Raw genomic sequence first — 21629 nt, 5'->3', positions numbered from 1 at the left:
CCTGTATTGCCCTAAAGCATGTTCTATAGTATATTATTATTCCTCCACCCCTTCTCAACTCTCTCAATATATAGACCTTATCATAATCTTGTATGTTATAATTGGAAATTTCATCACTTTTTATGTGAACTTCTGTTAAAACTATACATGAGATATATTCTTTCATTGCATTTATATATTGCAAGAAGTTAAACCAATTTTTTCTTAGTGACCTGATATTTAGAACTACCATAAAGAACTATTTTTTATCAATTATAAGAGCTTGAATATTTTGATTATTTATAAAATGTAAAGGTGAATTGAAAATCCTCAAAAAGCATACCTGATATCTTAATTTTACCTTAAATCTAGATTTCTGGAAATTTCAATTATTCACAATAAAAGAGTCTATTTTATAAACTGCAAATCCTTTGAACTCTGAATTCTAATGGCTCTTGAAGATTCATTTTTCTTCACATAAATTTTGCCATGTTTTAGCCATAAAAATTTGTAACTGTGAGTTCTTATTAATTGTTTTGTTTCCCAAAACAATTGCTTGAGGTGGGCTGTTAAGTGGTCATTTATGTAGATTGGGATATTGCTATTGTTCTGATATATATCTTTGCTGTTAGTAGGATCTCCTTTGCCTTTCTCATCCATTTTTCCTTTGCCACATGGTTTGAAAACTTCACAATTAGTGTTGGCTTGTCATTTGTTTTCTTTTGTTTGGTATGTAATAGTGTTCTATTTCTTTGTTGTGCTGTAGTTTCAATGCAAGTCCTAGCTGCTGTATAACAAGCTCTAGATCTTGGCCTGCTAATCCAGTTAATCCTACTATTTCTACGTTATTCGCTAACAACTGCTGCTCTATCGAGTCTATCCTTAAGTTAAGCAAGTTGAAATTTTCCTCATTTTGCTTGAATGAAGCTTCCAGCTCCACAATTCTTTTGCTGATTGCTGTGTTGGAGTCCTGTATTTTGCTTATGCATTTTTGTATTCTGTCAAAGGAATCTGAGACAAATGAAATTGATTTCTTTATATCTTCTACTTCTGTCTTCAGGTCTTCCATTTGCTTCTTTATTGGTGCTATCTCTATTAGTAAATCCAGAAAATGGATTTTACTGGATAGCTTTCTCAGTACGTCTTCCATATTAAGGGTGTTCGCCTGCTTTTGTGTAGCTTCTACATCTTCGTTCACTTCTTTTGGTGAATGCAGCAAGTCGTGAAATTCTTCTGCTGAGTAGGAAATTTCACTTCTTTCTTCCCTCTCTTCTTTCCTGCACAATATACACCTCCACTGCTGTTTCTTTTGTTTCGCTATTCCTTTATAGGTTGCTTCTTTCAATGAGCATCTGTAATGATACCCATTGTTGCAGCCAAGACATACCACTTCTTGCACGTGCAGTGGTAGGTTGCACTTTTTGCATATATTTTGATTCATTTTTGCAAAACTTTGTAGTCAATACAACATGTTTCAGATAAAGCTTCCCTCTCTTCTTTCCTGCACAATATACACCTCCACTGCTGTTTCTTTTGTTTCGCCATTCCTTTATAGGTTGCTTCTTTCAATGAGCATCTGTAATGATACCCATTGTTGAGCCATGGCATACCACTTCTTGCACGTGCAGCGGTAGGTTGCACTTTTTGCATATATTTTGATTCATTTTTGCAAAACTTTGTAGTCAATACAAGACGTTTCAGATAAAGCACTTGCATGAAATAAATAACAAAAGAATGAATTTAACAACTTACAACTAGCAAAAATTTCCAATTTTCTCTTGGAGCGTTGGTACAGTAGACATGCTAACAGTAGCCCTCTAGCGGGAATGATAATAATAATAATAATAATAATATGCATGATATAATAATAATATAGAGAGCGATGGCCCAGTGGTTACGACACTGCACTACCAGCCTGATGGACCCAGGCTTGAGTACCACCTTGGCAGAAGCAAACGCGGCTCCATCACGCTGGGAGACTGGTATAATAATAGTAATAAATTAGAATAATAATAAATAAACATCATGAAAGTTGCTCCAAGGGACCTAGCCCAAGGTCGGAGTGGTGGCTAAAGCAGATTGTGGCACCATCTGGCATCACTCCCGAGAACTACCACTGGACATAAGCCGAAGCTAAACAGGTCCACCTCCATAGATGGATGATGTCGCAGAGAAATATTATTCATACTGCATTGAGTGTTTGTTTGTTATTGTTATTTGGTTTTTAGGAGCATTAGCAACTAAGGCCATATTGCTCCTGGATATGCGGTGGTCATTCCCTGACCTTTCCGCATCCTCCGTATTTGGCATTGAGTGTGGTGCAGGATAAAGTCACTCACATTCAGGCCTTAGGCAGAGGGGTCGGTTTAAAAAATCAGAGATGGTCTCCAGAGGAAGACAGTGGAGCAAGTGGCGCTGTCCCTTGTATGGCTACCGCAAGAGAAGGGCAAGACCATCCAGCACCACCACCAACTGGAAGTGATTCCCACACACCTGCACTAGTGACCACCCAGGAAGTGAGAAAATGCACATCATGAATACGTACATCATGCAAGCATACTACGAAATAACGAAGCTGGAGACCGATATGACAACTTACAGAGCGAGACTAAATACTAAGTGGCTAGAACAATTTCTGGATATTCAGGTCACCAAACAGCGGACCAGAAAAGGACCATTGTCATGAAGAACCTGACAGCTCCTGCAATCTTGGACAAAATCAAGCAGGATGTCAGTGATCAACTACAAAGGATAAAGAATGTGGAATCAGAGGAGGAAGAACATACAACCACAGAACCAAAGAAGGAAGAGCAAGAAGAAATACAACCCACAGCAGCTGAAGTGGAAAGAGACGAGGTCATGATATCCAGAATAGAGGAAGAAGGCCCTAACAGAATTTGAAGGAATGGACCCCACAAAGACTCACGTGATACCGAAGCAGAGGCCAGATAGAACTTTGTGGAGAGTCATAGGCCACCTCAATCGGCAAATAATACCACATTACCTCGGCAGCAATGGTGCAACACTGAGGGGCCATCCACACAGCTGTGTATTGTGCTGTGGTAGCAGCAATGAGGATTAATGGAAGAGAAACAAGACACCGGCAGCAGAAGAACCAAAAACAGAAGGAACCACCAGTTTGGGAAAGAAGACTTCAGCAGAAGATAGAAGAATTAAGAGTCAAGATAGGCCAACTGACCCAGCACCAACGGGACAATAGGAGTAAGAAATTAATTGGAAAAAAAGTGCGTCCTCAAGAGAGACAGAGTCTACAGCAAACATGAGACAAAAAATCAGAGAATAGGCAAGTACCTGGACACACTGAAGCAGAACCTCCTTTCTCTCAGAAAGCGACTACGTTGATACAAAGAGAGCTCCCACAGGAAAATAAACAACCGAATCTTCGATGAGGACCAAAGAGGCTTCTACAGGAGTCTCAAAGAAGACGGGAAAGAAAGGAACGGACCACCCAAGCAGAAGATGATTGAGGAGTTCCGGAAAGGAACGGACCACCCAAGCAGAAGATGATTGAGGAGTTCCGGAAAGGAACGGACCACCCAAGCAGAAGATGATTGAGGAGTTCCGGAAAAATATGGAGCAGGGAAGTAAGATATAACAGTCGACCTATGGATAGAACTAGAACTCAAGCAAACCAAGGACATACAAGAAATGAGACAGTTTGGAGCAATATGGCCTTAGTTGCTAATGCTCCTAAAAACCAAATTAAACAAACAAACGAGTCAGTGGGAGATTCAGGAAGAAGTAGTAAAACAGACAATCAAGAACACTCACAACTGGCAAATTCCAGGAATAGATAACATCCACAGCTACTGGTACAAGAAGCTCACTTCCACACACACACAAGCACCTGGCAGAGCAGTTCACCCGAATGATAAGGGACCCAGAGACAACCCAGAAGTTTCTCACTCAAGGAATCATATCTGAAGCCTAAAGACAAAGATACAAGAAACCCTATGAAATATAGGCCAATCACCTGCCTCCCAACAATGTACAAGATCCTGACCAGCTTCATAACTAGGAAGATATCAGACCACTTGGAGAGCCAGAACATAATGGCCGAACAGCAGAAAGGATGCAGGAGACTGAGCAAAGGATGCAAGGAGCAATTAACCATAGACGCTGCGGCTATGGAGCAAGCATACAAAAAGTGCCACAACATGTACACAGCCAACATCGATTACCGCAAGGTCTTCGACTGCATGCCTCATTGCTGGTTAACAGAGGTGCTGAACATCTACAAAGTCAATCGAATAGTGACAAACTTCCTAGGTGAAATGGAGTACCACCATTGAGGTTAAAAACATCACAACCAGGCCAATCCCCATTAGGAGAGGAATCTTTCAGGGAGATGCCCTGAGCCCATTGTGGTTCTGTTTAGCATTTAACCTGCCTATCCACCATGCTCAACCGAGAGACAACCCAGAAGTTTCTGTAAGTATGGATATAACCTCCAAGAAGGAAGGAAGAATCTGCACACCCTCACCCACCTGATGTACATGGATGACATTAAGCTCTACGCAAGAATTGAGAAGCATCTCCAGCAACTACTCCAGATCACCGAAGAATTCAGCAATGATATATTAGGATGGAATTTGGTCTAGACAAACACAAGACTCATGGATTTCACCAGGGAAAATTAACCAACGAAACTACCAGCTGCAGACTGGTAAAGAGATCGAAGCCATGGCAGAGGCCTACAAATACTTGGGAATGATGCAGGCTCAGCAGTTACAGCACAAGGAAATTAAAGCCTGCCTGACTGAAAAATACCATCAGAGAATCAGAAACCTGCTAAAAGCAAAGCTGAATGGAGGGAACACAGTTAAAACCATAAACACCTGTGCAGTCCCAGTACTAACATACTCCTTTGGAGTCATAGATTGGCCTAACACCGGGCTAGAGGATATCATGAGAAAGACAAGGACAATATGACCAAGAGTTGCCAATACTACCTGAAGTCAGCCGTGGAGAGACTGACAATAGCTCGGAAAGGAGGAGAAAGGGGCCTGATAGACCTCATTGAGCAACAGAAGACAGCGATAGTTAACCTGAAGGATTACTTCCAGAAACACACATAGCAGCACTCAGCAGGCCATAAGGAAGACACACAAGCGGTATACCCCCACACAACCTAAGCGAGGAGACCCCCCCCCAACCAGGAGGCACAAACGAAGTTAGAAAGATGGGCACAGAAGCCAATCCATGGCAGACACTACATTGATCTCCATCAATATCACATAGATAAAATTGCTTCCAATGCATGGCTCATGAGTGGGATGCTCTTCCCCAAGACTGAAGGATTCATGCTCGCCATCCAAGACCAGGTAATCAACACCAGGAACTATAGAAAATACATAAAGGAGCCCAGAGTGTTCGATGACACTTCAACGATTCCACCTGGCCTCAGAAACGATCCAACACATCACCGCGGGATGCAAGGTGATCACCCTGACTGAGTACACTCATAGACATGACCAGGTAGCCAAGATAATACATCAGAAGCTGGCAAGGAAATACCAGTTGATCGAAGAAAGTGTGCCATACTACAAGTACGAACCCCAGGCAGTACTAGAGACCCCAACCCACAAGCTATACTGGGACCATACCATAATAACAGATAAGACAGTCAGACACAACAGACCAGACATAACCCTTGTGGATAAGAGGGAAAAGCATACCTATCTAATCGACATAGCGATACACAACACTGGCAACCTACAGAAAACCCATGGGTAAAAAATCAAATCAGGAAGTACATGAACCTAAGACAGGAGATCAAAGAGATGTGGCATAAGCAACAAGTAACGACCATCTCGATCATCATGTCAACCACAGGTACAGTGCCAAAGACCCTACATAACAGCCTAGCAGCAATAGGTCTCCCAGTGAACACCTACAAGGAACTCCAGAAAGTCTCAATCCTGAGCACCTGTAGGATAGTCAGAGAGTTCCTTGACCAGCAGTAACACCAGACATAACAACAACAACTACCCTGTGTACTTGGTAGCAATACCCGTTATGAGTTGGAACCCCCAATCAGGAAGAAATAATATAAGAGCAACAACAACAACAATAATAAAAATAATACTGTTTTACTAGCCCTGAACTCTTTCCTTCCCAATTTATAATGTGGTTAGCCTAGTTGATTTAATTTGGTTTTGATTTTTTTGGGGCAAGAGCGATTAATTTGGCTATTTAATTTAGGGCCATTTAATTTGGCTTTAATATTGGATGGAGTCGTACAAAGGTTCATATAAAAACATGGAAAATGCTTGTTTGTTTGTTATTTGGTTTTTAGGGGCATTAGCAACTAAGGCCATATTGCTCTGGGGATATGTGGTGGTCATTCCCTGACCTTTCTGCATCCTCCGTATTTGGTGGTCACGGGCTCGAACCCCGGTCTAATCAAGAAGCGTGTGCTACGCACTGCTGCTCCTGCCCACCTGGTTATGGAGGCGCCTGTGGAAAATGCATCATAGCATTAGGGTACTATGGTGACAGTAAGCATGCAGGGAGAGAAGAAGTGTTTGATCTATAAACCTCTATATAAATACACGATAAGCAAATATTTATCATTCTTGATCTTCAGCCAAGTATACTGAAAAAGATCTGAGCGCAACTAAAAACTATAGTATTTTTATTTATTTTAGTATTTATTTGATTTTATTTCCATATTTATGCCTTGATTTTAAGTTGCAGTATTATTAGGTTGTGTATTCTTGAGTGCTGATATGGAAAATTCACTTGGCTTCAAATGCTGGCTTTGGAATTACCATTCCATACCCTTATTTTAAGTAGATTATTAGACTATGTATATTAGACTAAATTCCATACCCTTATTTTAAGTAGATTATTAGACTAAATGCGCCTTAGTAGATTATTAGAGTAACTAATAAAGTACCACACTTGGGTAATCATTTTTATAATACTCACCCATTGTGTTGATTCAAACATTTTCAAATCAAGGGGATCGCCACATAATTCTCCTTGAATCCTTGTTAAGCCATGACAACTTGCCATAGCAGCCTTTAAGGGAGTATGATCATCAATTTCAGCGATGTTAGTTTGAAAATTTTGGAAACTAATAAATGGAAAAAGGATAGCAATGTTATGTTATTGTCTTAACTGGACAGCAAAGGAAGAGAGCAAAAAAGCAAGTAAAAAAAATCATAAAGATCAGTAGTTGAAAATAACTTCTAGCATGATGAATTGAATGTAACTTTTCTAACAGAGACTAACATGTCACATTAAAAATACCATTTTTATTGTTACAGAACATGCTACAATGTGTTGTATAATGGTATATTCTAGAACAGCTGTTCCCAAACTACTGAGATTTAAGGAAACAAAAATCAGAACAAGTTTGCGGACCCCTTCAAAACAGTTTCCAGACTCGTGTGTGTGCGTGTGTGAAAGCACTGGGTTTTCTGAAAAGGAAATTCAGTTTTATGTGTGAAACAACTGAACTTAATTCTTATTTTTATACAGATAAATAATAATAACTTCATTTATCATCAATTTACTATACATAGAACGAATAATTTGAACTATGTATACAATTATATACACTAATCATATCAAAAATAAGTAATGTTCTATAACAAAATTTATTGTGATTCTATCAGTATATTTTTTAAGAACATAAACACATATTACTTGATACCTTCTGAACATTTTTCAGACCCCCCCCCTGAAACTGGTCTATGGACCCCGCGGATCCGCAAACCCCAGTTTGGGAAATGCTGTTCTAGAACAAATAAAGCACTAGTTTAGAATAATGCAAGAGCACAAACCACTGATGAAAAGAAGAATTGCAAATGCCAAAAATAACACACCTTTTGAGTAAGTCTTTATTAATAACTAATAATATATATTTGCTTAAAGCTGTGTTGTGAAAATACATAATCCACATAACAGACCACGTAGCTCATGCTTTCTGTTAAAAAAAATTACCACTGAATATAAAGGGTGATCAAAAATATTGAGTCTTTATTGGTATATAAAGGATTGATAAATTACATTTGTTGAATTAGTATCCGTGTAAAACTATGCATTTTTGTTGAATTTTTGTTGAATTAATATCTATCCCTGCAGAGTTATAGATAATGATGCTCTGATGCCAAAAGCATTTCCAGAAATTTTCTGAAATAGTCTCCAGGACACTCAACACATTCGCTTTAATGTCCTTAATATTGGAAAATCTTTATCCTTTCACTTAGATTTTCAGCATGGGACTGAGAAAGAGGTCAACACAGAGCCAAATTCAGAGAATGAAATTATTAAAGCTATATAATCTCATTTTCTATAAGAAGGGAAGAAAAGGAAAACAGGTTACCAGATACCTGAGGTTGAAAAGAAAGACATCAAAGGCAAAAATGCCAGATAACTACTGAGGGTCACATAAATTTTAAAAAATTCCCTTTTTTCTCTTTGTATATAACAGATAGCATTTTTCAATCATTATAAACAGAAAATTAATGCAGAAATTATCCAACAGCTATCAGTAAATTTTTTGTTACAATTACTTGACTTCTATTTCTTATTAATTCTAGATCAACGTTTTACAATTCATATTTGGTGGGTGAAAAGCCAACTAGCTTTGAAACGGTGCCTTCTGGATGGTGGTGCCCACTGAGAATAAGTAACAATTGTCTTCTCTAGTAGTGAAGCATTACTTATTCAAGATAGTGCAATACATGGTAACTAGCTGTGAAGAATGGGGAAGCATTGCCTATTCGGGGGTTCATGAGTGGTTTAGTTTAGTGAGCGAGTGGGACTAACTGTCCCTTTCTTCTTTCGACAGCATTTCTTACTCTTCCTCTCCTACTAACACTTTCCTACACCTTTTTGCTTTCCTAAGTCTAATAGGGATAATATGTGGATAACAGTTTCTTTTCCCATACCATTTTGACAGCAGTGCCGTCTGGGTGGTGGTGCCCACCAAGAATAAATAACAATAGTCTTCTCTATTAGTGAAACTTTACTTATTCAAAGTAGTGCAATACATGGGCAACTCGTGAGGGATGAGCACAATAAGATATACCGATGAAATGATGCCTTTCACAATACTACCATAGTTTTTCTTTAAGAGTTGTCTATAGTTTATCTACACTGATATTATATAGTAATGTTTATTACGTACTTGTACATAGTGAAAAATGGATGAAGGAACTGAAAAATGAGGAAATTATTTTATTACTCATTTTTTATTATAATATGTTGCACAATGTAAGGTTAAGTAAAGTTTATTGAAGTTACACTATTTTTCAGTTGTACGAATAAACATTTTTTCAGATAAAATTGTGTCATAACTATTCATAACATATAGTTATGTCTTTAACTTCAAGCTTAACTTTTGTTGCACAATCACGAAGAAGATCATTCTCACAAAAAATATTCAAGTGCTTGGTAAATTTTCTCAAGGGAAAATTCTTTAATTTTCCAATCCTTGTAACTGCAGGGACTCAGATAATGAATACTGGGATACCAGAGACTCCCTGTATATTAAAAATCAGCTCTCAGGGAAAAAGAACACCCAATGAAAGAAATTAAATATTAAGGAATAAGATATTGTTGGGTAGGATTGAACTTTGGAGGGCCACAAACCACTGTAATACCCATTATTTTTTTGCTCCCTTGGGGGCAATATTGTCCCTGTTGAGAATCCCTGTGCTAAACAAACAATTTCAACTTCTCAAATATCCACCACCATTTCTTTAAATGGTGACCTCCAGGTAATACTCAACTAGAAAGAAAGAAAACTTAGTTAATTTCAATCCCAAATTTCAGTCCTGTCTTATATCTCACAAAAAGGAATCTATTATTCGTATGCCTATCTTCAATGACATTCAGATTTCTAGACAAGATTGCATATCTCTATTAGGATTTATCCTGACTTCTAATCTCTCTTGGCATAAGCATATCATAATTGTTTCTTCCTCTGCATCCAAGAAACTTGATTTTCTCTTTCACTTTCAGCATAATCCTTTTCTGTCGATATTTCCATGAGCACTGTTCTTTTGAATTGGCATCTATAATTCCTCCTCTCTCTCTCTCTCTCTCTCACTTTTCCAGACCTGTCTGAAATGTGGTACAACCAGTCGGCATCCATTTACTGTCCAACTTTAAACTCACAACTAACTTTTCTTCTTTGCCATTTATTCCTTCAACTTCCATTTTCTGGAACAACCTTCCTTCATGTGTATTTCTTGAAAATTACAATCTACAGAAAACAGACGTCTAATGCTCAACAAGTGTCTTCTTTAAGCTTCTCAACTTTTAACCTATCGATATTTCCATGAGCACTGTTCTTTTGAATTGGCATCTATAATTCCTCCTCTCTCTCTCTCTTTCACTTTTCCAGACCTGTCTGAAATGTGGTACAACCAGTCAGCATCCATTTACTGTCCAACTTTAAACTCACAACTAACTTTTCTTCTTTGCCATTTATTCCTTCAACTTCCATTTTCTGGAACAACCTTCCTTCATGTGTATTTCTTGAAAATTACAATCTACAGAAAACAGAAGTCTAATGCTCAACAAGTGTCTTCTTTAAGCTTCTCAACTTTTAACCTATGCATGGTACAAAGTACTATATGATCTAATACCGTTTGTGTTTCTGGTTTTCATAAAAAAAAAAAACCCTTCATGGAGCAAAAGAACAGGATCTTCTCCTCTTTTAGAATTGCCATGACCTTGTCGGTAGAAATGCTTATGACTAAGAATCATCCATTTGGAGGCGCCTCCGTAGCCAGGTGGGAAGGAGCAGCAGTGCACAGCACATGCTTCTTGATTAGACCGGGGTTCGAGCCCGTCACCACCAAATACGGAGGATGCGGAAAGGTCAGGGAATGACCACCGCATATCCCGGAGCAATACGGCCTTAGTTGCTAATGCTCCTGAAAACCAAATAACACAACATCCATCTGGTTTAGTCTGTTAATTTGAAAAATCAAACTGGAAGATTTGAATGCAGTCAGTAAAATAAATTTGCACTTAACAATCTTCATCATAGCTTGGAGTAATGACTAAAATACATGCATGTGTCACTGAATTGAAGAGCTAAGTTTGGAATTTCAAATGTTGGAATAATATTTAAAGGAAGCAAACTGCATTATTCAAGCTGAAGGAGAGAAATGTGAACAGACTTACTGCAGGAGTGAGGATAACATGCCTAGAATTATCAACTCACTTGGCCTGTTTAGAATTGATTATGCCAAAGGCTTAAATTTGTAGAAATCCTTTTCTTGAGTTCAATCTGTTTTCTTTCAAAACTTTAGGATCACGAACTCAGAGGAACATAAGTCAGTACCACTCACTAATAACTGTTTGTTGTACTCTGATTTTTTAACTTTGAAATGGGCCCATATTCCATTTCTCACCACTTCTAGCCCTTTTTTAAACCAATCAAAGGCTGCCACTGTTCTACTAATCTAATTATACTTTAACCAATGTGAGCTAACATGTACAAACATTCTCAAAAATCTTTTTTTTTTTTTTTTTTTACTTCAGTGGCAATATACAGTCAAAACTATTTGTCTTTCTTTTCTCTCTAGATAGTATTAAATATCTAATCACTCACTTTCGTAGGAAAGCATGGAACTCCCTTTTCAGAGCACAAATTTATTTATAGATTATAAGGACAGCCTATTACCACTACCTGCTCAATTTCCTCTTTTAATACCCTTGCTACTCAAGTTTTAAGGCCTACCATAAGAGGTGCATTAACAGCACTAAATGGCAGTTTTTTTTAATGGAATCTTACATGAATTCAGGTTGCTCAGCAAAAGATGTCCAATCCAATAGTGTACCCCAGAGAGTCATCTTCCAGTGCTTGCACTGAAAGCTTGCCACTTTCAATTTGACTTTTTTTCCCTTTTTTTTTTAAATTATTATTATTATTATAGACACCCCACAAGGAGAATTAATCTGGAATAACTTTTATTACTGTCATGTTCAGCAATTTAAAATGGCCCATTTTTCAGATCCGTCACTGCCTTTTCTTTCTTGTAATTTCACTAATAGTGCCTCTTGTGTTTTTTGTTCTCCCACAACTGTATTTTTTTGCTATTTCACTTTTGGGAAACATTTCTAAACAGTGTGCCTGAATAAGAAGCACAATTAGGAGGAAGATTATGTTCGCTAAAGACAAATAAACATTCAGCACACGTGACATCATTGTCACTAGGGTTTTTATCCATTGCAGTAACTTGCACTTAATGCCGTACCACTCCAATTTGTACAGCAGCCTTCCATGTGCAACAGTATCAAAAGCTTTCATGAAATCTAAGTACAGCAGACTTTCGATTTTCCGGGATGGATGGTAAAAAACAAATCCCGGATAATCAATTTCCTGGTTAATCCAAAAATACAGAAGTCCCCGACACATGAATGGGTTCAGCACGCTGAATTCTGATGGGATCCTTCCACTTGTTCAGATTACGAACCTAAGGGAGCATAAATTCAAATTAAGAAAGGACAGATGTAGAATAGATGTGCGGAAATTTTCCTTTAGCCAGCGGGTGGTTAATTGCTGGAACAAACTTCCATCTGTCGTTGTGGAAGTTGATAGGTTGAATAAATTTAAGGAGGAACTGGACAGGCATTTGGAGAGACTGGTGTGATTTTTTTTTTTTTTTTTGGCTGATGCTGCATAAGCTCATACATTTGCTTTCTTGCATCACATGCCACTACTACTACTACTACTACTACTACATGTAAGAGATACATTCCAGGACTTCTTACTTCATAGAGTTTTCCGTAACTCACGAATGACTAGTAACATATTGCTACTATATTATTATTGACAAATCTGAATTCAGTGCGATACTTGTTAATGTTTGGACATTTTCATACATCCTTATTATTTTAATTTTTTGATTCAACTTGATTGCTTTCCTTTTTTTGGTAGATTTACTAGCACCACTGTCACTTATTCTCTTAGTCGGCACCATCATAACGGTCAAAATGAAATTTTCTGTAAAGAACTTTGCAGGGTTAAGGCGAAAACTCACTATTATCACCCCACACGAGCTCACATTTCTGGAGGTCAACAAAAAACAATATGCACTTTCCGTTTTATTGGGCTTTTCTATTAGCACAATCTATTATAAACGGGTAGTAAACTCGATCTTACTGCATTTGCAATAATACCAATAGCTGGAATTCCGTGGATTTTTACGTTATTATGGTGAAATGTGTTCTCCCTTCACTGAAATCTTCAGGCATATAAAAAAAAAAAACCCATAAATAATTGTAAGAATCTTCTCTCTTTTTCGTATTTTTTTGCTTGTTACTCCGATCTCACTTGTGCAATTTGTGTGTGCCATGATCATCGTTATTGATTGCTTATTATTTTTTTTTTCTTGTTTTAAATTTTACAATCCTTAAAAAAAAAAAAAAAAAAAAACAAATTTACGTAAATCCATAGTTGCGTAAGTCGGGGACTTACTGTATCGAAAAATGTTCAGCAACCTATGTAAAAAATATGGCTATAGATAAAAAACTTACCACGTACTACTCTTGTGTCCAATAAGATGCTTCCCTTTATTTTTTTCGATGTCAATTTTAAATCGAATAGCTTCCCTTTATTTTTTACAATGTTGCATATGAGCAATTGTTCAATCTCTAATGAACAATTTACAATGTTCATCAGAGATTTAACGGATGCACCGTTATCAAACTTTTGAATAATTTCAAGTCTTTGTTTAACTGAAAGCGCAACTCTTTTGTGTTTACCCATCATTTTCGTGATTTCTAAACAAAAAAAAAAAAAAAAAAAAAAAAAAAAATATATATATATATTTACAGTAAAAAAAATTTCGACATCCCTGACATAAATAATGAAACCAAATTTGTCTTTTTGCAGTGCGATGAAACACAACAATCGACGCAATGCACTAAAACAAACTAAACATTTCTTCTCTCTCTCTCTCTCTCTCTCTCTCTCTCTCTTTTTTTTGAGTAGCAGGTGTGAAGACAGCAGGCGTTGCAAGATAATAGGTACACTAATCTCCCAATGACAACTTATAATGCCGCTTGTTGCTTATTTACGACTTGCAAAATATCTGTTTATACCTATTCTAGTTATTACTTGAATTTTATGATTTCTGGATGATTTTTTTTTTTTTTTTTTTTTTTTAAATTTGAAGTCTTGAAGTGTCCCGGTTAATCCAATCCTGGTAAATCAAGAGTCTGCAGTACATGATATCAAAATTATTTTTTGCATCCAGTTCCTTTGTGACCATATCATTGTATCCAATCAAATTGGTCAGACAAGACTTCCCCTTAACAAACTCATTCTGTGTCTGAGCTATTACTGCTATCTTGTCTAAGTGATCCTGTATCACTTCTTTAACCAGTGACTCAATTATTTTCCCTGGAACAGAAGTGAAACTAAAAGGTAAAAAATAACACAAAAATGTGTCATTTTTTTCTCATGACTATATTGAAAAAGTGTAATACATGGTGTTTGTTTCAGCCTTCTATCACAACTACTTCTGGGTGAATACAAATATTTTTTGAACCCCTTCCCCATGTAAGCTTAATAGCTGTGTGCAGTGAATAGAAAGGAATGCAAATATAGATGTTGCATTTCAAGGTGACAGCTAGGGTTTCTCTTTGCATGCAGCTTTCTTCATCCCAGGAATTCCCAGGGAAAAGAAACTAATTTCCGGGAAATCCAGGAAATTGGGGTATATTAAGAGAGATATTTTTTTTTTTTTTTTTTAATTGTTTGGTGTTAAGATACCCTTTTAGAATTGGGGAAATTAATTATTTCTTATGCCTAGATGACCATTTATATATTGTAATACTTGAATTGTATTTGCCATTGGTGGTGGTGGCTATTTGTTATTTATTAAACATAATTTTTATCATGCAGTTCATCAGCAAAGGACAAAAAAGAAGGCTAAAATACTATATTCTTTTAATTATAATTAAGTGCATTCACAAATTAAAAAAGATTATTTTTATTTTAAATAATGTTTAAAAATATTTATCTTAAAATTTAATAGAGTCAATCAAAATTTTTAAAATAGTTTCTTAAAAACATAAACAATTGATACTGCTATCACTAAGAATTTTCAGCTTGGTTATAAATAAACCGGTTGTAGATGAGGCTCTTTCTGATTCAACAGTTGGCAGAATGGCTTTCAGTGCATTAAATAAATTCATGATGGGTGAAATTCTGTTCCCTGTTGTCTCGAATAAGAACAGTTCTTGCTTCAAATGCTTGTTTAAACTCTGAGCTTGACATAAAAATTTTTAAGCACAGTTTTTTGTCTTGCTGCTTCTAATTTGTCTAATAATGTCATGGATTGTGTACTTTCCTGACTTTCCTCTTCTTGTGATTCACCTTCTTGAAAAGCTGTGATAATGCCATCTTTACAGATTCAAATAATGATTTCTTATTCAGTAAAGTGCGCAAGCCAGGATTAGTTCAGTAAAGTGGACAAGCCAGAATGAAACCTTTTTTAGAGATAAGGCAGTAAATATCTCACAATATGGATGATAAGGAAAAACTGAATCTGTGGACAGCATTGCCAGAATATCAAATCTTAAATATTTCACCATGAGTAAAAATTCTTTATTCAAAAATATTTACATAGATCTGAGTTTACATAGGTCAGTTTTGTAGAAGTCCTCTGACTATCCTTCAAACCATGACTCAGCAGCAGAAATTACCTCCTCATCAGCGGCGAAGTGTTTTCTGCAAGTAAAGGACTTCAGGACAGGAAAGAGGAAGAAATTTGAGGGCACAAGGTTCGGGGAATAAATAGGAAGCGGCAATATTTCAAACCCACATTTGTGGGCACACCTCATTGCAGCATGCAACGAATGTGCAAGGGCATTATTATGGGGCAGGCACACACCTTTTGACAGTTTTCCTCATTTTTTATCCTTTTATAGCAGCATGTAACTTTATGAGGAGGTTAGAATAATACTTTGCTGTCACATTATAGCCCTTTTGAAGGCAATCTGTTAGTATTACATCATGCTGATCACAAAAAACTGACACCATCACCTATATAACATTTGGTTGCACTTTGCTATTTTGGGGACGATAATTCTGCATGCTTCTACTGTTTTGACATTTGTTTAGTTTCAGGATCATAGTGAGGATCCAAGTTTAATCTGTGGAAACCAACCATGAAAAAAACTCCTCTTGCTTTTCCCGGCACATTGACAACAATTCATGTGCACATTATGCCCTTTCCTTCTGGAAAGGGGTCAGAAGTCTGTGAACCCATCTAGCAGACATTTTACTCATATGCAACTATTGATGGATGATGTCCTCCCACAGACTCTACACTAATTTGGAGCATGTAGCTAGTTCTTTGATGCTAATATGGCAATTTTCCAGGATTAATGCCTCAACTTTTGTAATACTCTCTTCTGTTACAGCAGTTGCTGGGGGTTATGGGATTTCTTCATCATGCACTGAGGTTCTGCCACATTTGAATTGTTTATGCCAATGTAACAAATTATATATAAGGCAAATGTGTTACCTTTTTCAGATTCTACAATACATGGAAAAATCTTGTGTACACATCTGAAATTTTATGTGATATTTCTTTGGCATCTTACCGAAAGACATTGTTAATTAGCTTTGTACCATAAAGTCTGATGAAAATATCAAACAATAGAGTGAACAATGCTATTACGGTACATTAATATTATGCAACATTGCTACTGCAGCACACCTGATAGCCAATTTATCAATGAAAATATTGCAGAAATTTATAAAAGAAAATAAAAATTTTAACATTGAATTTTAATATAGGTATATTTATATTTTTTATTTATTTTGATCTTTTTTCTTTTTGGATAAGAAAGATGGAGAAAAACTGAGTTTACATAGAATCTCTCTCCACCACCACCAACTATACAACAACGGCGAGATGGAGAAGAGTTAAAAAAGTGAAAAAGATCAATTCTTTGTCTCAAATCTGGACAGTTTGCAGCTGCATGAATGGCTAATAATGTAAAGAAAAGTAAAAGAATTCTTAGTTCATGCTAACAGTAGAAGGAAAGGGATGAACTACATTTGATTACATTTATCAACAGTATATAAAAGGCTATTGTTGTTGATGGGGTTTTAAGTGCAATCGCTACTTAGGCTAGGTTGGTTGTTATTAGGAGCATTAGCAACTAAGGCCATATTGCTCCGGGATATGCGGTGGTCATTCCCTGACCTTTCCGCATCCTCCGTATTTGGTGGTGACGGGCTCGAACCCCGGTCTAATCAAGAAGCGTGTGCTACGCACTGCTGCTGCTCCTTCCCACCTGGCTACGGAGGCACCGCTACTTAGGACATATTGCACTTAGAAAAATGGTTCATACTGCCGGTGTTGGTTCATGTAGAAGCAGTTAGAAATGCCTATACAGTCCTATTCATTTTAGGAAGGAGAAGAATTCTGCGAGATTTGATTTTTTGCCTATGATATGGCTAAGTGACAAAGGTTCCGTTAAGCTTGCTAGAGAACTGAATGACACTAGTCGAGCATTATTATACAGGGTACATTCCAGAAGTATGTTGTTGTTGTTGTTATTTGGTTTTTAGGAGCATTAGCAAATAAGGACCTATTGCTCCGGGGATATGCGGTGGTCATTCCCTGACCTTTCTGCATCCTCCTTATTTGGTGGTCAGGGGCTCGAACCCCGGTCTAATCAAGAAGCGTGTGCTACGCACTGCTGCTCCTGCCCACCTGGCCAGAAGTATGTGTTTGATTGTGAGTGGTGTATGACAATGGTTACACCAAGGAGGGTCATTCCCTGACAGGAGGAACAGATGAGTTAAATGAGTATGGCCGATTCTGGCTCTGGCTAGAATTACTTCTTCTTGTCTGTTTGCAATGAGGCTGGAAGCCCATAATTTTGGTACAGGTTTAATTTGAAAAAAGGTTTATTATGAATTTGCACTTGCCATTGAAGAATCCATCGACCTTTACATATACTTCAGATCTTCATTTTATAATCTGTGAACAGTACTAGGGAATTCGTTGGGGCTGCTCTTGATGGATGTTTGGCAGCATCATCCACAATTTCATTTCCTGGTATTCCAGTATGGCCAGGTATCCAGCAGAAAATAACCTTTTGTTGATGCTCTCTCAGACGTATTAACTCTGTTCTAATGAGCTTTAAGAGAGGGTGAGTTGTTTTGCAAGGCTGTGTATATTAAGCTCTTTTGAATTGACATATGGAAAATATTTTCTATAGCAAGCTTTATGGCATATAATTCAGTTGTGTAACTACTGCACTTTGTTGGGAGAGATAGAGAAATGATAGTATCAGGGAGTACTACTGCTGTGCCCAATCCACTCTCAGACTTCGATCCATCTGTATAAATTTTAGCAAAGTCAGGATAACATTGAGTATGCGCTATGTGTAGCTATTGGATGTTAATATCTGATAGAGAGTGTTTACCCCACTGGTGGAAATAACTGTCACAAGATGGCATGGTAACAGACCATGGAGGGTCGGAATCTATAGGATCTTGTAAGATTTTATTGAAGTGTATATCCCAATTTTCTGCTAGTTGTTTTAGCCTAATACCAGCAGGCCAAACTGTCTGTGGTTTGTTTCTATAGAAGGTCATAAACTGTGGATTATAAAGTATTGACCAATTAGGATGGGTCATCTGGCTTTGGATCTTGGTTGCATAGTTCAACAGCAGCATCTTTCTCCTGATATTTAGGGGAGGTTCATGAGCTTCAACATACAAACTTTGCACTGAAGATGTTCTGAACGCACCAAGTGCTGTTCTAGGGCGTCCTGAATCATTTTTATCCTCCATATCTCCATCTGGAGATATGGAGGATATATGTAATTCAAGAAAATCTTCTTGGTTGGGCATATCATCAGTATTCATGCTTGTTGGTTGTTTCACCTCTACAGGATCTAATTTATGCAATTTTTCTCCACTTTACTGTGGGTTGGGTTTTGAGTTGGAATTGTGAGTGGCGTATTATTACTTTGGTCCACTAACTGTGATTCAGATGTAGGCTAAGTCGATAGTACTGATCGAGCCCAGTCGGTGATTGATTTGTCGGGAGAGACTGACACTTCTGTCTGACATGCTACTGATTTCTGACTATGGGTAGCCAAAGCGTAAGTGGTTTTTGGAATGGTTGATTTTTCTTGTCTTCTAGCTTCTTGAAAAGATACTTTATTTTCAGTCTTGTATTTCTGTATTTTTTTCCCTAACTTCCAAAGATCACAATGTTTGGAGTAAGCTGGATGATTGCCCTTGCAATTAGGACACTGTGGAGTTTGTGCCTTGCATTCAGATTAAGTATGAGTTTTGCAACCACGGTTTGGACATGTTGCATCGCCACCGCATGCTGTCTGGGAGTGGCCAAATTTCTGACATTTGTAGTATCTCAGAGGGTTCGGGATAAAGGGCCGAACACGACGGTTTAAATAGCCTGCTTTGACTGAGGATGGTAGATTCGGTGAACTAAAGGTTAAAATTATGCTACATGTTGGGACTAAGGTGCCGTCTTTTCGTATCATGATTCTCTTGGCCCGAGTTACATTTTGATCCTTTAGTTCCTGGATTATTTCTTCCTTGGAAACGTTCAATGGGTCCCATTCACTGATCACTCCCTTGGAAGAATTCAGGGTGTTACGTGGAGTGACTTGAATTGGAATTCCACTTAAAGATGTAAGTTTTAACAGGAGGTCAGTGTCTTGTGTGAGAAGTCTCTATTAGCAATTCACCAAATTGAAGAAGTTTCACCATTTTTGGAGATGCTGCTGTATTTTCAAGGCATCGTTGTATGATGAAAGGGGAGAGCTTGCTGACAGGTTGTGAAGACAGAGAATGGATGATGAGGAAAGCTGGAGGTTCCTCTTGTTTGCATCCTTTTTTAGTGTTTTTGACAAGGAGAAGTCATGATCAGTTTCGTGGTTGTCATGTCGAGAGCTCTTTGGCTCTAATCGTGGGAAGTCATTAGTGTCCATGTTTACTCCTTTTAGCCCTGGGAGAAGGACTTTCTTCTCCCAGATTACTGGCCCCACCACGTAGAGGCAGGAGCGGTGCCACCAGTGACCAAGCGTTAATTAAGGTTAGTAGAGTAAGTTAGTATTTAATATTATTATTATTATTATTATTATTATTAGCCATATGGTGCAAGGAAGCCTGAGGCTTATGCTGCACCAGCCAAAAAAAAAAAAAATTTCTGAGTTACCCTGAGAGAGAGAGAGACAGACAGACAGAAGGAAATCACCAAAAAAGAGAAGAATGATGATATCCAGCTCAGGACCCTGGGTGTGCCAAGCCCATACTCACCAGATGTGAGTCCCTCGGGTTATAAATACTAAAAAAGAAAGACAGAATTCCTTTCTGGGTTCTTACATAAGACTTTTTAAGCAAGGAACCACTTTAAGTGAACAAAACAGAAGAAAATCACACAACAAAAATAGAACTATCACTTTCAAAAATAGAACTATCACTTTCAAAGCTCACTTATTGAGTTGCAGGGAAAATCGCTTGGTACTCGGGGCCATATAAAAGGCATAACTGTTGCTCATCCTGTTCAGGTTGCTGACAAACTGAATACACATTTTGCATGTACATTCAGGAGTGAAGAAGTTTTTAGGAATGGGAATAACAGAAACATACCAAATTCTATTTAAATGATGATGTGTTAACCAAGAAGAATGTGGAAGAGAATTTGCTAAGCTAAAAAAGTAAATAAGGCATCTAAAGCTTCGATGTTTTTTATATGAAAACTCCATACACAAAAGGTATTAGAACATATAGTGTGTGTGTGTGTGCACGTGCGTGCGTGCATGTCATGGTATCACTAGTTGCTCCTAGGCATTTGCCCATCTCCACCTTGTTCATCTGTGGTGGTGGTGGTGGTGCAGAGCAGGCCAGAAAAACTTGTGCATCAGCCTAATGTGTGTGTGTGTGTGTGTGTGTTGCCGTATCGCTTGTGCCAGGCCACCCCAACACCAGGGAGCAGCCAACACCTGGGCAGCTGCTGCTGCCCAGTGCCTGTCCCTAGGCACGAGGAGCCTGGCCTGGGTACACTATCAACTGTAGTGCTGAAACACCCAAAATCCCACTTTTCCAAGTGGGATTTTGGGTGTTTTCCAAGTGTTATTTGGGTGTTTTCCAAGTGTAATTTGTTTTGTAATTTTGGGTGTTTTCCAAGTGTAATTTGTTATTCCAAGTGTTTTTTTTTATCTCCATGTTAATTAGTTATTCTGTACCTGATAATGGGTCGCTGTTCTTGATGCCTGATTGCTTCCTTATATCGAATCTTGCTCCTAAAGTAAGTTATTTTTAATCTTAAATTCCATTGCTACAGCTGCTGACCAGTATCCTGTTGCCATGCTGCTCTGCAAGTGCTTTCTTTCGCCACTCTCAACCTTGATGAAAGAGTGCTTGGGGCAGTGACCTACTTTCTCCTTGGAGTGTGAAATAGCGACAATGCTTGCTACAGAAAAACCCAAAAAGGTTTAATACAATAGGTTAGAAATTTACTTGCTGCTGCTGCTGCAGTGAATTCCCCCTCCTCCTTTCTGATTGGCTGCTGAAACCCAACATATTTTCTAACATTTGCCAGTTCAGTTTCGGTATAGTTATCAGTAACTTTAATATTGAACTTGTAAAGAAC

General features: G+C 37.8%; 1 protein-coding gene across 1 annotated transcript in view; it reads right to left on the bottom strand.

Moving 5' to 3' along the window:
• LOC150079292 (polyamine-transporting ATPase 13A3-like) overlaps positions 1 to 21629 on the bottom strand; it is a 559638-nt gene that overhangs the window by 308239 nt on the left and 229770 nt on the right. Inside the window, exon 14 of the mRNA XM_090383023.1 lies at positions 6934 to 7081. Within this exon, the coding sequence (XP_090239149.1) occupies positions 6934 to 7081 (148 nt within the window). The remainder of the gene's footprint in view (positions 1 to 6933; positions 7082 to 21629) is intronic.

Source organism: Mastigoproctus giganteus, chromosome 10 (genome assembly GCF_048544385.1).
Source record: "Mastigoproctus giganteus isolate SK-2022 chromosome 10, ASM4854438v1, whole genome shotgun sequence".
Lineage (NCBI taxonomy): Eukaryota > Metazoa > Arthropoda > Arachnida > Uropygi > Thelyphonidae > Mastigoproctus > Mastigoproctus giganteus.
This window is presented reverse-complemented; position numbering and strand designations above follow the sequence as displayed.